Genomic DNA, 14,983 nt, shown 5'->3' on the forward strand with positions numbered 1-14,983 from the left:
TATCAGAACTCCTTCTAACTTATAACTCCTTTTGACTCAAAACTCCTTTTGATTCAGTAAATTATTATCTCATAATAATTCATTCAACTCATCTATCATCCCATAATAATTCACTCAACTCATCGACTATGGACATACTAGGTCACTACACCATAGTTCCCAAATGATACAAGGGGATCTAATCCATTAGACATGTCTACTCTCAATTATTGTGTTTGTAAAGTCCCTTATCCATATAATATCCTAGAGACCGTATACTGAGCATGGTGTTATCAAGCCTATACGAAATCTACTCGAGCCTCGCTCTAATCAGATTCTCTTAGAGAACTCTTTCTCTCTTAATTTAAATAACTTTGGCTAGGGATTTTCTTGAGCGAGAATACATTGGACATTTCTATCATGACATCGAGAGCAGATGATCCTCTATCGACACTCAAATTGCCTTCATAAGATTGGCTACCACTCCTAATGATCGATTGTGTTAGATCTGGAACTTCTAGACCTTTAAGTCTGGTATCAAAGAGCGGAGTAATCATATAGGACATCCTTACTGTCTCAAGTTTAAGAACCAGACACAATTGGAATCATAAAACTATTATTTGACGATGAGGTATTATTAACCATCCAATATTACGTGAGCAGATCATTTAGTAAACTCATTCTCAAATGAGCACATACACTATATCCCTAGTGTGCCGCACAAGTAGCTATGAGACTGTTGGGAAATCTTGGGGCGACATCACATGCGCAGCGGAAGAACAAAAAATAAAAAATAAAAATCTCCAATTCCCATAGATATGTTCGTTGTTGTACAAAGATTAGTGTGCAAAAATCTGTGAAATAAAAACCACATGTGAGATAGATTATGTTACCTAGGGAGATTGTATATCCCTGAATCCTTATATATCTATAGGAGAGAGTGAAGGAGGTCAAACGCCTTCCTCTCTAGCGGTAATCTATACAACAGGACTGCGATGATGCTCATCAAAACTCCAGGCCTACTTTGAGATGGAGAGAGGGAGGAGAATAGGAGAGGCAACCAAAAGACTCTAGCCTATGAACCACTAGTTCTCTCCTATTTATATAGGTCCCCTATTAACTTAACCTTAATGGATCCTCCCCTATTGGGTATTGAATTTTCATCCAACTACTCAAGCCTATTAGATTATTGGATCTCTATCCAATAATCTCTTATGGGCTCTTATTGAATCTCATCCATAGGATCCAATAATTCATAGGCTTATTGGATATCCAATAAGATATGGGCTACGACAGATATCTCATATCCAAATCTCTACTCATCGTAATGCCTACCATATGTGTGTGACCCTCTAGGGCCAATATCGAATTGGCCGTGAGTCATACTTGTCAGAACTCCCTTTGGCTCAGTGAATCATTATCTCCATAATAATTCACTCGACTCATTGACTGCGAACGTACTAGGCCACTACGTCACAGTCCCCAGACGATACAGGGAAATCCAATCCATTGGACTTGTCTATCCTTAGTTACCATGTACCTGTGGTCCCTCATCTATCTAATATCCTAGAGATCGTATACCGGGTATGGTATTGTCAGACCCATATGGTTTCTACTCAAGTCTCACTCTAATCGGATTCTCCCGGAGAACTCTTTCTCTCTCAATCCGAATGATCCTGACTAGGGATTTATATGGGCAAGAATACATGGAACATTCCTCTCATGACACTGAGAGTAGATGATCCTTTATCAACGCTCAATAGCCCTCGTAAGGTTAACTACCACTCCCAAAGACCGATTGTGCTAGATCTGAGACATTCAAACCTATAAGTTCGGTATCAAAGAGTGTAGCACTCATACAGGTCATCCTTGGTGTCTCAAGTCTAAGAACTAAATGTCTCAAGTCTAAGGACCAAATACACCACTAGGACTACGAAATCGCTATCTGACAATAAGGCATTATCAACCATCCAGCATTCCGTAAGCGGTCAATCAGTGAACTCATTCTCCAATGAGCACTTGTATTGTATCCCTAGTGTCCCCACACGAGCAACTATGAGACCAGCTGCATCCATCATATGGACGGGTATACAATATACCAGTTTATCCGGTTATCTTGATATCCCTCTCGAGTAACCTATGACCGGGATTATTTAGGATCTGTGTTTAAAGGTAAATCGGTCTCATTATCATGATCTCATCATGATCTGATTCTCATTGCATAGATCCAAGGACATCACAATATATATATATATATATATATATATATATATATATATATATATATATATATATATATATATATATATATAAAACAGGTAATATAAAGTGATAAATGTTAAAATATAATAAGCAAAAAGATTGCATGTCAAGTCACATGTGGCTATCACTCACATGATTGGCTTGCATGGCACATATGACTAGCAGAGATCAACTACCTCCATTATAATGATAGATATACAGCACATCAATCTGCCCGGCTATCTCAATGTCCCTCTCGAGTAACATATGACCAGAAATGTTTAGGGTATGTATTTATAGTTAAATTAGTCTCAATATCATGATCTCATTTTAATCCAATTCTCATTGCATAGATCCAATGACATCACAATATAGTTATCACTCACGTGATTGGTTTACATGACAACTGTAACTACTAAACCCATCATAGTGGGTCCATCCTCCCACCCACGACGGTCAAATCAAGACTTGTTATGCGAAAGTCGCTTCGACGAATTGACACCAATACTCCCGCCCACGACAATCTAATTAAGACCCATTATAACGGAAGCCACTTTAATGGACTGATAGCAATACTCCCACTATGGTGGTCAAATTAAGACCTGTTATGGTAGAAGCTACTCCGACTAACTGATATCGAGACTCTCGCCCACGATGGTCGAATCAAGACTCATTACAATGAGAGCCACTCCGATAGACTAATACCGATACTCCTGCCCATGATGGTTGAATCAAATCCTCCTCTAATGGAATGATACCGATACTCCCACCCATGATGGTTGAATCAAGACCCGCTACGGTGGAGCCACCCCAGTGGACTGATATCGATACTCCTACCCATGGCGGTTGAATCAAAACCCACTATGACGGACTGATACCAATCCTCCCTCTCACGTGGTCAAGCTAACACCTACTATTGTAGAACTACACTCCCACCCAGGCTATCATGCCCCTCGAATTTTTTCATTCAGGAAGCGTGAACCTATCTTAAAATCGATAATATTATAATTCAGATCAACAATCCAATTCCAAGATCCAAACACACATTTGAGGGGACCTTGAGAAAATATAAGTCATTCACATCCATAATTCCACAAGTGTGGTATTCTATACAATCACAAAACCAACATGTACTACATGTTTATATCATTACACAATTTTAACATTCTCAAAATCCTAACATGAGAGATACTTTTTAAACATTTACAAGATACATCAATCTAGATTTGTCATTAATATTTCATTATATATAAAATGTACTTATAGATCAACCATCTTTAAACTACAAAAGATTTGTCCAAAAAATCTTCTAGCCTTCCACTACCTCAGCCCAATTTAAACATTTTAGCGAGCAACACGTTATCTTAAAAAAAATTATATAGCAACAAAGTGAGCATATAAAGCCCAATAAGTGACTAACATATCCATGACAAAGAGGACAGTTTCAAACAAATAAGGTTTCAAAATATAAGACAGAGATACAAGAGTTCAAAGATAGCTACTCGACGTATCCAGAATTACAATGTCATATTGTTCGAAACATGTTTTATTCATAACAATGGAGTAAGAGCTAATTGGAGTATATCAATGACAGATGAAACATTTCAGAACATATCAATGGCAAAGAAAATGCTTCGGAACATATCAATGATATATGAAGTATTTCGGAGTATATCAATGACATATGAAGTTTTTCGGGAAATATCAATAACAAATGAAATATTTTGGAACATATCAAAGAACAAATACGAAACAAAAGCTCAAACGTCGTATTTGATGTTGCATACATTTCATTCTTATCCAAAGCACATATAGAAGCATATAACCAAAGCTTTGGATATCATATCAAATAAATAAAATGTGAAGTGGGATCCCAAATATAATCTCCCAGGTCTGGGAGTGTCATCCATCCACGTTCAGATGAAGCCAGAGAGGACCGACAAAGCATCGCAGGCTCTAAGTATATACCCTTTACCATTTTTGGTAAAGGTCTAGATAATCCCTTTACCATTTTTGAAAAAGGTCCAAATAATCCCTTTACTATTTCTAGCAAAGGTTCAAATAATCTTACAAACACCAGAGTACCAAAGAGTATTGTGAACAATAAAGTTGGCACATATCGAAAATATATGCGGAACAACGAAATGCATGTGCCTATACGAAACATTACGATACAAATATAAAGTTTACCTAATAGATTTAGGTATGCAAACACTTGTAGGAAAAAAGTATATAGAAATTTGAAGCAATAATGTAAAGCTGAACTACAGTAAAGATTTTAGTTGAAATCAATTTCCAAAGAGATGAAAGCAAAATCGACCAAAGCTCGATTCTAATAGAATTTGAGAGGCATATTACATGAATTATTTGGATAACAAATTATACTCTAATTTGTATAAAATAGGCTCATTCAAAATATGTATTAATCTAGTTTTAGATAAATTATGTTTTGTATTAATATGAGTTTCCAATAAGGAGTTACAAATAATTTAGTAACCAAAGGTCAGAGAATATTATCTTTGTTTTGTAGAATTCATAAAGTTGATTAGAACAAATGATTCAATAGGCATTTATACTCCAAATCTTTTAAATTAAATATATACAAAAGGTCTATGAGTCTAATTTTTAATAAATCATGTTTCAAATAAACCAGAGTTTTCAACATAAAGTTATAAGCAAGAGAGTACTGAAAAGTCAAAATCGATAGTCTCTGTTTTACAAATTTCATAGGGTCAATTGAAATAATAGTTTTGGTAGGTAAATAGACTCCAAATTTATCAATCTTTATATCAAAAGAAGAGCTATGAGTTTATTTTTGAAAAAATCTAACTTTTCCAAAATCAAGAATTTGTGAAGAATGTTATGACTAGAACATTATAGAAGGGTCAAATCTAAAAAAAAATTCAAACTCACAGTTTTATTCCCAAACGATAGAAATATCAAGTATGAAATCAAAATCTTCCAAATTTTTCAGAATTAAGATGAAATTAAAGATCAAAATTTCTGTAGGAAGGAGTTAGAATACTTATCTTAAAAAAGTTTGATTCTCAAATATAGGGAATTGATGCAAAACCTCAAGCAAAGCAAAGCTTCTTCTCCTACTTCAATTCCTCTTCCTTTCTCCTCTCAAACCCACATTGGCTACAACTCTTAAGTTTTTCTCTTTTAATTTCTCCTCTAATGCATTAGATTTAACTAATATAAGAATTACAATGTAGTAAGCATGCATAAAGGGGGCTTAGGTATTATCCACAAAACAAACTTAGGTGGCACCATTAGGTTAGCTAGTGACATATGTCCACCATTTTTTTTAAACCTAATCTAAATCTTTTATAAATTATATTATATTTTTAATATTTACATTTAGGTCCCTATATTACAAATAGGCCCTTATAAAATTTTTAAAAATGAAAGATGTTACACAAACATGCCCAAATGAACACTCAACTTCTCGTGCAGAAGGGGGAGGTAAAATTGGAGAAGGAAACATCTCAAAACAGAAGGGAAATGTCGAAAAATGAGAGAGAATGAACTCATATATCAAAGGGGAAGAATGAAGATAGAGACGGAGGAAAAGAGAGAGAGGTCCCTTCGGTCAATACTCATCTAATCAAATGTCACCCCAGTAAAGTACAACCCACCCTAAACAGGCCTCGCACAAACCACCATGGTGCCAACAACGAACCCAAAGCTAAACAGTGATGACATCACCATATAGGAACATAGGAAAAGCAACATCCTTCAAGACCTCCATTTGAAGCTTTGAACAATGCCTTTCTAGGTGGATGAATAATAGGGATAATCCTAGTACTCCCCAGCTCCCCTCGTCATGTAAGCAACACCTAAGAAAAAGCCCGAGAACCACCTCCCTATGGCCACCAACAAGAGGTCACGTCACCTACCCCAACTTCCAAGAATAGGCCCACATGTCCCACTCCTGATTAATACATCAACAGAAGTCATGCCTTCGCATTAATGACTGATGGCATATTCTGCCTTCACTAGTTTTCCATTTCCAACGGTCGATGAAGGGACCACTCCCTACCTAACCCAAAGTGGCAAGGAAGTCAGCCTAGAAGCATCCCCTAACAGATTGCCCTGGGCACCAAAGGGCATACACTAGCAAGTCGCTCTCATTGATGCCTCCGTTGTGTAAGGTATGGGGGGCCTTGGCAAACGCACGTCTAGGCCGCTTAATGTCCAAGTATAAAAGGCAAGCTCCGAACCAAGCTGGGGCAAGCGGGCAAGAGCTCTTAACTCTCTCATTTACATTATTAATCTCCCTCTCTGTCTCTCTGACTTAAGCATCGGAGAGGTCGAGCTGAGACACTCCCAACATAAACTTATTGTGCAAGACCCTCGATACTATCCAGAGATGTACCCAGGAGGCAGCCCAACAATAAGGATGACTTAGCTCTCCAACCTGACTCTACCATACAAGGGTTAGATCGCTCCCAACGAATCACCTTTCTTATGAACTCCCACACAGGATCGTTGTGCTAACTCTTTGTGTTAGCAAGGAGAAGTCATAGTGAAGGACCTATATTTTCAACGGTGAATCAAATGGATTGACTCACCGGTGGATGGTTTCTATGTGTTAACAATCATTTATTTGTATATATAAATATACTTATTCCTTTGTTGTTCCTTCAAATATCAATTCGCTAATGCCAAAAAAAAAAAAAAAAAAAAAGATATTTCTGGGCTTTCTGGGCTTTCATTTGCTTTGTTATTTGTGGATAACTTAGAAATCTGATTTGTGAAGATCGTGTCGGAGTAGTCAACCAAAGTAAAAGTAAAAGCATCAACTGCCGTACGCCGTCCATCACCCGGTGTGCCCCGACGTCAGTCCCCAGCGGAGCACCACTGAGTACTCCGGCAGCTCCCCCAGCCCCGCGAACAGCGACTCCTCCCCCAGCCCAGCCTCCCTCTCCCCCGCCATCGATCCCGTGGCCGCGTCGCTACCGAAATGGAGGGAGCCGTAGAGCAGCTCGTCGGAGCCAGCCGAGGTAGTGGAAGCAGAAGCCACGTCGGAGAACCATGGGAGGCGGCCGCCGTCGACCTGCTGCAGCGGCTCGTTCTTCCCGATCACGACGGGGTACTTCGCCTCCTGCTCGGGCGTGGACTCGAGCGGTCTGAAGCCTGACTGAGCTGGCGGCGCTGGCTCCTCTATGGGGGGCGGCGCCGGAGGAGGTAGGCGGTTCTGGTGGTGGCTGCCGTTCCTGGGGAGGGGACAGAGGTGGTTGTGGTCGAAGGAGTAGGTGACGATGAGCTTGGTGGGGTCCAGGCGGCTGCACTCCACCTGCTTCCTCGCCGGGCAACCCTTGCAGCTACTGCACCTGTAGTAACTCCTGCATGGCCACGAACGTACAAGAAACCAGAGCTCTCTCTCACACACACGCGGAAGCCAAGTACGCACCTGGGATAAGGGGAGCCTTTGATGGGCTTCTGCCCGTACTTCCTCCATGACCATGAATCCGACGGCGGGAACGAGTATCAGACTCGGGTTTATAATATAATATATATATATATTATAAACCCTTATAATATATATATTATAAGGGTTTATAATAGCTATAAAAAATATATAAAATGTTAAGTAGAAAAAGAGTATCAATACTAATTATGATATCATAAGTGTGAAAAAAGAAAAATATATTGACTTATAATGATACCAAGACTAACTATCCACTATCCAAATCATAAATGACGATAAATCATTCATGTAATCGATCTGATTACGGCTTACAATTTTTTTATTATAGTATAGGTTGATTATGATAGGAAAACGATAAGATTTAATCATACAAGGAATAAAATAGATAAAAATATAACAAACATTGTATACATAATTAAGATATTAGAAATCTTTAATGTATATGATTGGTATTTTTGATATGAGAGTTAAAGAAGGTTTAGTGTTCAACTATTGATTGAAGTTTATTATCTTCTCTCATAATGCTCCCACTGTTAGAGATTAAATAAATTTGATCAAAACCCCACATACAGTAGTTTATGATCAAATTAAATAGATATTATTTTCTGTCTCACTTTTGTAACTCTTAGTGAGAATATTCCCAAAAATCAATATTTTGTCATCGGATGATGCTTTTTGTTCCCATCTCCATCTCGACCGTCCAACCGTCCAGATTAAGAGACCCGTCCAGATCTAACGGTTCAGACGACGCGGCAATTGCTTTAGCACATTATGTGGAGAAACCTTTATGTTCTCCACCCACCGAAGGCCCGCGCTTCACCCAATTGATCTCAACCGTCCATTAGATCGATTTGGTCAGCCGTGAGTGACGTCAACTGCCCTTGATTGTCGCCACATTTTGCGTTGATGAGGGTGAAGGTTTGGGTATTATTGGAGGGTGTGTAAATTTTTCTACCATTTCATTTCCCTTCCGTTTGGGTTTGCTTCAGCGCTTCGGTTGAGCGACTGGAAGAGCGAGGGAGGAAGAGAGATCGAGGCGAGGCGATGATGGGCGACGAGAAGTCGTCGAGTCCAATGGGAAATAGGGAGAGGGATCGTGAGTTGCTCATCCCCGTCGCGGACCACGACTCCGATTCCAGGGCTTCCTCCTCCTCCGCTTGCCCTAACCACCACCACCACCACCACCACCACCGCCACTCCCACACCGGTAGAGAGGTGGTCCACCTCCACCGATCTCTTCGTTCTTGTCGATCTTCTATTCGGTTTGATGCATTCCTTTTACGATTTCGTTTTACATTGTTTCCGCTCATTTCCTTTTGGTTTTGTGGTATTCGGCGATCATTGTCGCCTCTGTGATATGGATGTTCATGGACTTGAGTCTGGTTTTAGTTATTGTTTTTAGGGTTTGTTCATGAGCCGCGGAAGGATGCTATTCTTTTGACCTAATTAGGCTTGAAATTGGAACATATAATCGTATCTTCTCGCATATTTGGTGTAAGGAATTGGCATCAAAGAAAAAAAATCCTTTTTTTTTCCTGTTATCTGAGGTTAACAATGTTCAGATCAATGACATCGAATCGTGTTAGACGTGCCTTGGCCGTTTATCTGCGAGGAAATATGTTGATGGTAGAGCTCATTTGCTAAAATATATGAAGTTTAGCTGCAGCATATACTGAACTTCTCTAATTATTTCGTGCCTTGTACGTCACTTTTATTAGTTGAGCGGAATGCTCAAATGGAGAACTTTAAAGCCCTTGCCATTGTTTCCCGTTGCTATCTCACTGTGGCAAATAGTTTCTGTCTTAACACCATACCCACATTCGATTTAAGTTTTCATTACAGAGCCCGTGATGTTTGCCACTGCATTAACTACTGGAAAAAGGTTATGTGGTTCTTCTTTATGTGCTAACTGCTCTCGTTTTGAAATCCTTATCAAGTATTGTGACGATGTATGTAGACTTGATGCTTATCATTGCAGCTTTTCCTAAGAAATGGTTTTACTAATCCATTTCTTCAAGTGCAGGCGTTTTATATAGTCATCCACAGTTGGGCTTCGAAAAAGTTCATGACAGGATGGTAAGCTTCTTTCATCTATATCCAGCATGAACTTACATATGCTTTTAGTTTTGATCTTATTAACTAGTGACCGATCACTTTTTCTGCATTTGCAGTGTGATCCTCTTTCCAATTGCTATCACCTTTTATATCACCTGGTGGTTTATTCATTTTGTTGATGGATTTTTTTCTCCGATCTATGCTCAACTTGGGATAAACTTATTTGGTATGCACATTATTATTTTTTTTTCAAAATATTCTATGTGATTCAAGTGACAATTCAGATGCTGTACATTTATTGTAATGAAATATTTATTTAAATGATCTTTGTAGCTGAGTTTTCCATTACTGGTTTCTGTTTGGAAGTACATGTTCTCAGATGGTTGTTGATTTTTCCTGGATGCTGTTTGATGCTGAGATTGTTTCACTCTTATCGAACATATTCTTTGATAATATAATACTGGAACCATTAATGCTTCTTTGGACCTTCCATTTTAAAGTCCCTGTCGTTTTTCTTCTCATTCTTAAGCTGCAAAACCAGTCTGGCTAACCTTGCAGTTCACATTTGACATAATACACTTCTTTCATTTGAAAATCTAAAGACTGTTGTAAAATTTCAATTACTCTAGCAAGTAGCAACCTTTAGGTTCCTATGCTGATTGGGCATCACAAATTTTCATTGGAAAGTCCAATGACTGAGGGTTTCATCTTTTGATTGCTCGAGCCATCTTTCTGGGTCTGATGGATCAAATGTATAGAAGCTTGCAGACGTGTACTCTGAAATTAGTACATCCAGGAAGAAGTGGGTGATGTTCTGTTTTGCAAGTAGCTTGCCACGGTTTTCGGTCAATCAACTGGGTCACTTGTCTTATTTAGTGAGGTTGAGCAATTCGTTTTCATTTCTTGTTTGTGATACAATCACGTCTTCATTTTTATGTAACTTCATATGTTATTTAAGTATCTACGTGTGTGTTCATCCACATGTCTTGGAGCATGCGCTACACATGCACAATTCTTGGAGCGTACTCAACAATGTGCATGCACAATTGTATCATGTAAATTTTTCTTGCTTTGTCCTTTGTTATGCTTGGGGTGGAACATTTTGGAAGCACTTGGGGTTTTTCACTATTGTGGAGCAAACACAGGTGTAAGATAGCTAAATTTGAAGAAGAGCCTTTGCCATAGATTCTTTTAATTTGTCCCCCTTCCTGTCAATGTTTTGTTTTCTAAATGCTGAATCCTTACCTTCCCAGGACTTGGTTTTGTAACTTCCATAACCTTCATTTTCTTGGTTGGAGTATTCATGTCATCATGGCTTGGTGCATCTGTCCTTAGTCTTGGCGAATGGTTTATCAAGCGGATGCCATTTGTTCGTCACATCTACAATGCCTCTAAGCAAATTAGTTCTGCTGTCTCACCTGGTAAGTAATTTCTACTTGTTCAATTTTTCAAACCTAAGTATATATATCACTGGTTCTTTTTTTTTTAATACAGACCAGAATAAACAAGCATTCAAGGAAGTTGTAATTATCAGGCACCCTCGGCTTGGTGAACATGCATTTGGATTTATCACTTCCACTGTTGTTCTTCAGGTCTTGTCAGCTGTCATCGTTAACTATTGGTGGTATTACATGTTGCATAATAATTCATGATGGCTTTTGTGGTTCATATTCATGTTTATGTGCATAAACAATTTTGTTTTATGCACTGGTCCAAAGATCTGATTCTCCCTTTTGGTGTTTTACAATAAGACAGTATATCTTACTCTTTACGTGCGTTTCAGTTCATCCTTAAAGCTTGATAAGAAAAGCCTGGTAGTTGGCCAAATCTTCATTAATGAACAGCTGGGATAAGTGTCTGGTGGGATGGAGAGCTGATGGCATGCCAAGTTGCAGCACTGCACTAGAGACTGAGAGAGAGAGAGAGAGAGAGAGAGAGAGTAGAATAAGATCATTGGAACAGAGCAGTTCACAAGCAATCCTTTAGGGTAAAAAGTGTGGGAAAATGTCTCTATCATGGTTGGTAGATCAAGATTTACAATGCTTTCTACTTGATAGCATTTATATGAGGGTTCAGGTTTAACTTAAAGTTCTTTTTTTCTAAACAACATAAGAAAACTAGGGTTCAAGTGGACACTTCAAGGCACTTCTATACAGATATCGTAGTGCCTGACCTTCAAAACTCATACAGTGCTCCCTAAGGTGGGTTTGATCAATAACAGGGATATGCATGTTGTCAATGATACATATGCATCATTTACCCTAGTTAAATCCTTCAATTCATTGAACTTCTTTTGACAATATCAGCAGGGAAACATCCTCTCTGGTTGCTGCAGGAGTAGGTTGTATACTTTTTGACTTTCCTCAGATGCCGAATTGGCAAGAGTCTCTTGCACTGAATTTGTCTTTTTTTGTCACAAGGAATACCTTGATATGGATGCTAATTAACTTATCTGCAGCATGTGCAGATAACTAGTTAAGTGAAAGAGCATACGACTCTGGTTAACTAAAAGAGAGGGCTTCACTCTGATAGGACAGTAAGGGAGTTCCTATGTTACAGAGATTGTGGTCCTCGAGTAGTAGTCGTATTCAAACATTTAATTAGCTTTAGGTTGACATGGGTTATGTATTAGAATTATTGAAACATTATTACTTATTTGAAACAACCACTATGTTAGGTGACCCCAAATAGTTTGGACTTCACAGGATTTTTGTTGGTGTTGAAACAACCACTGTGTGAAGACACATGCATTGTAGTGCTATCAAGTCAAGTTTTTAAATCATGATCAGATCATTATGCATCAACCATTATTTATTGGTTTGACTAAGTATTTGGTGTCGAGACATATAACTTGTTACCGGTATCTATGCATTTAATTTTTTGTTATTTTATTTGATGATACAAAAATCACACTGGTCCTAGGTTAATGAAACAGGCCCCAAACTGGTGTTAAAATCCTTGTATCAAGTGAATAATTCTTTGACTGACCACACATAGCTTAGTTCTTATTGTCATCTTGAATGACGGGCTAAGTGGTTTGATCAACCATAGTTGCATTATTTCCTGCTGGATGCAGATACTGTCTATGTTATATGCATGGTTGCTCCTTTTCTTAAGGCTTTGGCTTCTCTCTATGACCTCAATGGGCTTTACATGGAATGAGTGAACATTGTATTCCAATTTGTGGCCTAGGATGACTTTCTATTAGTCCTGCCTATAGCCTCAGGTCATGTGCCCTTGTCCAAAAGACAAAAAAAGGTAAATAATTTTGTCTTCACTTGAATATCGAATTTGCATGTGCATGAGCAACGTTTGGTCTATGCATCATTGTTGTTAGTGTTTGTCTCTATTTCTTCCCGGTGGCTTGTCTGTAGTCTCACATTTCTCTTTTCAATTGATCTTCCAACAGAGTTATTCTGGTGAGGAAGAACTCTGCTGTGTCTATGTTCCAACCAACCATCTTTATATCGGTGACATTTTTCTGGTCAGCTCAAAAGATGTTATCAGACCAAATATTTCTGTTCGTGAAGGAATTGGTAGATTTCTGTCCTTTTTAATTGTTTAATGCACTTTGCCTATATTCATTTATCATTAATATCAGTCAAAATTAATATTCATGATATTCTTTTCATGGGGAACGCAGAGATTGTTGTTTCTGGGGGTATGTCAATGCCTCAAGTTCTGTCAGCACTGGATCCACATACAGTACCTGATGGAGCTAGATCTGGCAGAATTTACCCTTAGTTGCTGCTGGCAGATATAGCAGGGCAAAATTTTCATTAGTTTCAGGTAGTGGAAGACTTGCCGGTTTTTTCTTGGAGCGGTCTGGCAATTCTTGATGGCTCTTAACACACTTCTTTGGCTTTGGTTCGTTTGCTACTTGTAAATAGGTCATAAGAAATTTTGCAGAATTCTTCATGCTAATTCTGTGTGTCACCTGAATTACTGCTTCCCGGTGTTCTCCTTCAGCTTCTTCACATCGTAATCGTTAGGTGGTGTTCTACTTCAGCTTCTTCACATCGTAATCGTTAGGTAACGTACCATTTCAGCATTATGGATTGTAGGAAGACCTGCTATGATCTTTTTTACAGTCTTCAGTTAGGCATCTACTTTTTGGTTTCTAGCGACTAAAAGAAATGGTTGGACGTAATAGGATGCTTCTTCAGTCACTTTGCTCGTAACTCCTTTGAGATGAGAAAATTATTGACTAATTTTGCGTACAAAAGTGAATTAGGTAATCCATCGTCAATATTTTTCTGCCCAGTTTTTGAGTGTGTAGTAACACAAAGTTGTATTTGTCACTGATTGCATCACTTTGTAAAGTTCAATCGTAGGAGTGGAAGCAGCAATGGGTTATTTTTTTAAGAATAAAGAGATAAAAATATATAAAATAATTAAAAGATAATATTAAAAAAATTGGATAATTATTAAATCCGTTTTAGGTCGAGCACACGCAGGATGAAGAAGATAAGAAGGCCTTACCTTGGCACATTTCACAGCATTTGTATTATTAAATATATGATTTGATCTTCCTTTCCTCGAGTAAATTAGGAAATTAGATCAAAATTAGTCATGTCCTCATGTGACAACTTATAAATTTTAAATGAATCAAATTTTTTTTTTTTTTAAAAAGATAAGTTTAGTTTTGGGTGAATGCACTCCAACCATCTTTTTCTTTATTTATCTATTGATCTAGATGGTTCGTACTCTATTTTTTACTTTCTTTCTCTATCTATTCATTCATCTTTTTTTTTTTTTTTTCTATCTATTCATCTAGTGTCCGAGATTTTTTTTCCTCTCTCTAGTATCTATTTATCCATTTTGTACTCTTTCTCTATCTATACATCTCATCTCATGCTATTAGTAGTTGGGGATTTTTTTTTCCTCTCTCTCTCTCTCTAGTAACTATTCATCCATCTTTTACTCTTTCTCTATCTATACATCTCATCTCATGCTATTAGTAGTTGGGGACTTTTTTTTTTCCTCTCTCTCTCTCTCTCTCTCTATTATCTATTCATCCATCTTTTACTCTTTCTCTATCTATTCATCTCATCTCATGCTATTAGTAGTTGGGGACTTTTTTTCCTCTCTCTCTCTCTCTCTCTCTCTCTCTATTCGTCTCATGTTGTTGGGTTCGGTACTTGTCTTTCTCTATCTTTTATTTTGGTTTTGGAATTGAACTGCTCCATCTTTTACTCTCTTTTAACCTTGGTTTCGGAACCGAACCACATAGGGCCGATCTCAACAGTTTCGATTCCGATTCGAACCATT

General features: G+C 38.1%; 2 protein-coding genes across 3 annotated transcripts; one reads left to right on the forward strand and one right to left on the reverse strand.

The window, feature by feature from the left end:
- Positions 1-7,045: 7,045 nt before the first annotated feature.
- Positions 7,046-7,716, reverse strand: LOC135632509 (probable WRKY transcription factor 65; the record flags this gene model as incomplete). The annotated part of the gene is made up of 2 exons (XM_065141118.1): positions 7,046-7,571; positions 7,640-7,716. Coding segments are annotated over 2 exons (603 nt in total), but the record flags the coding sequence as incomplete, so codon positions are not given.
- Positions 7,717-8,637: 921 nt separating this feature from the next.
- Positions 8,638-13,862, forward strand: LOC103978396 (protein LIKE COV 1). 2 transcript variants are annotated; one of them, XM_009394176.3, is made up of 8 exons: positions 8,638-8,872; positions 9,681-9,733; positions 9,829-9,938; positions 10,966-11,133; positions 11,207-11,304; positions 13,122-13,248; positions 13,356-13,501; positions 13,603-13,862. In XM_009394176.3, exons 1-7 carry the CDS (start codon positions 8,702-8,704, stop codon positions 13,454-13,456), a joined length of 828 nt encoding a protein of 275 aa, XP_009392451.1. In that variant the 5' UTR covers positions 8,638-8,701; the 3' UTR covers positions 13,457-13,501; positions 13,603-13,862. The 2 variants fall into 2 exon arrangements, with proteins under 2 accessions (XP_009392451.1, XP_009392450.1); XM_009394175.3 differs by having other exon boundaries at positions 13,356-13,862.
- Positions 13,863-14,983: the final 1,121 nt, after the last annotated feature.

This window comes from Musa acuminata, chromosome BXJ3-3, assembly GCF_036884655.1.
Source record: "Musa acuminata AAA Group cultivar baxijiao chromosome BXJ3-3, Cavendish_Baxijiao_AAA, whole genome shotgun sequence".
NCBI lineage: Eukaryota > Viridiplantae > Streptophyta > Magnoliopsida > Zingiberales > Musaceae > Musa > Musa acuminata.

Coding starts and splice junctions, on each gene's coding strand:
- LOC103978396 (XM_009394175.3), top strand. CDS start 8,702: ATGATGGGCGACGAGAAGTCGTCGAGTCCAATGGGAAATAGGGAGAGG. Junction 9,734..9,828: donor AAAAAGTTCATGACAGGATG/GTAAGCTTCTTT, acceptor CTGCATTTGCAG/TGTGATCCTCTTTCCAATTG. Junction 13,249..13,355: donor TTCTGTTCGTGAAGGAATTG/GTAGATTTCTGT, acceptor TGGGGAACGCAG/AGATTGTTGTTTCTGGGGGT.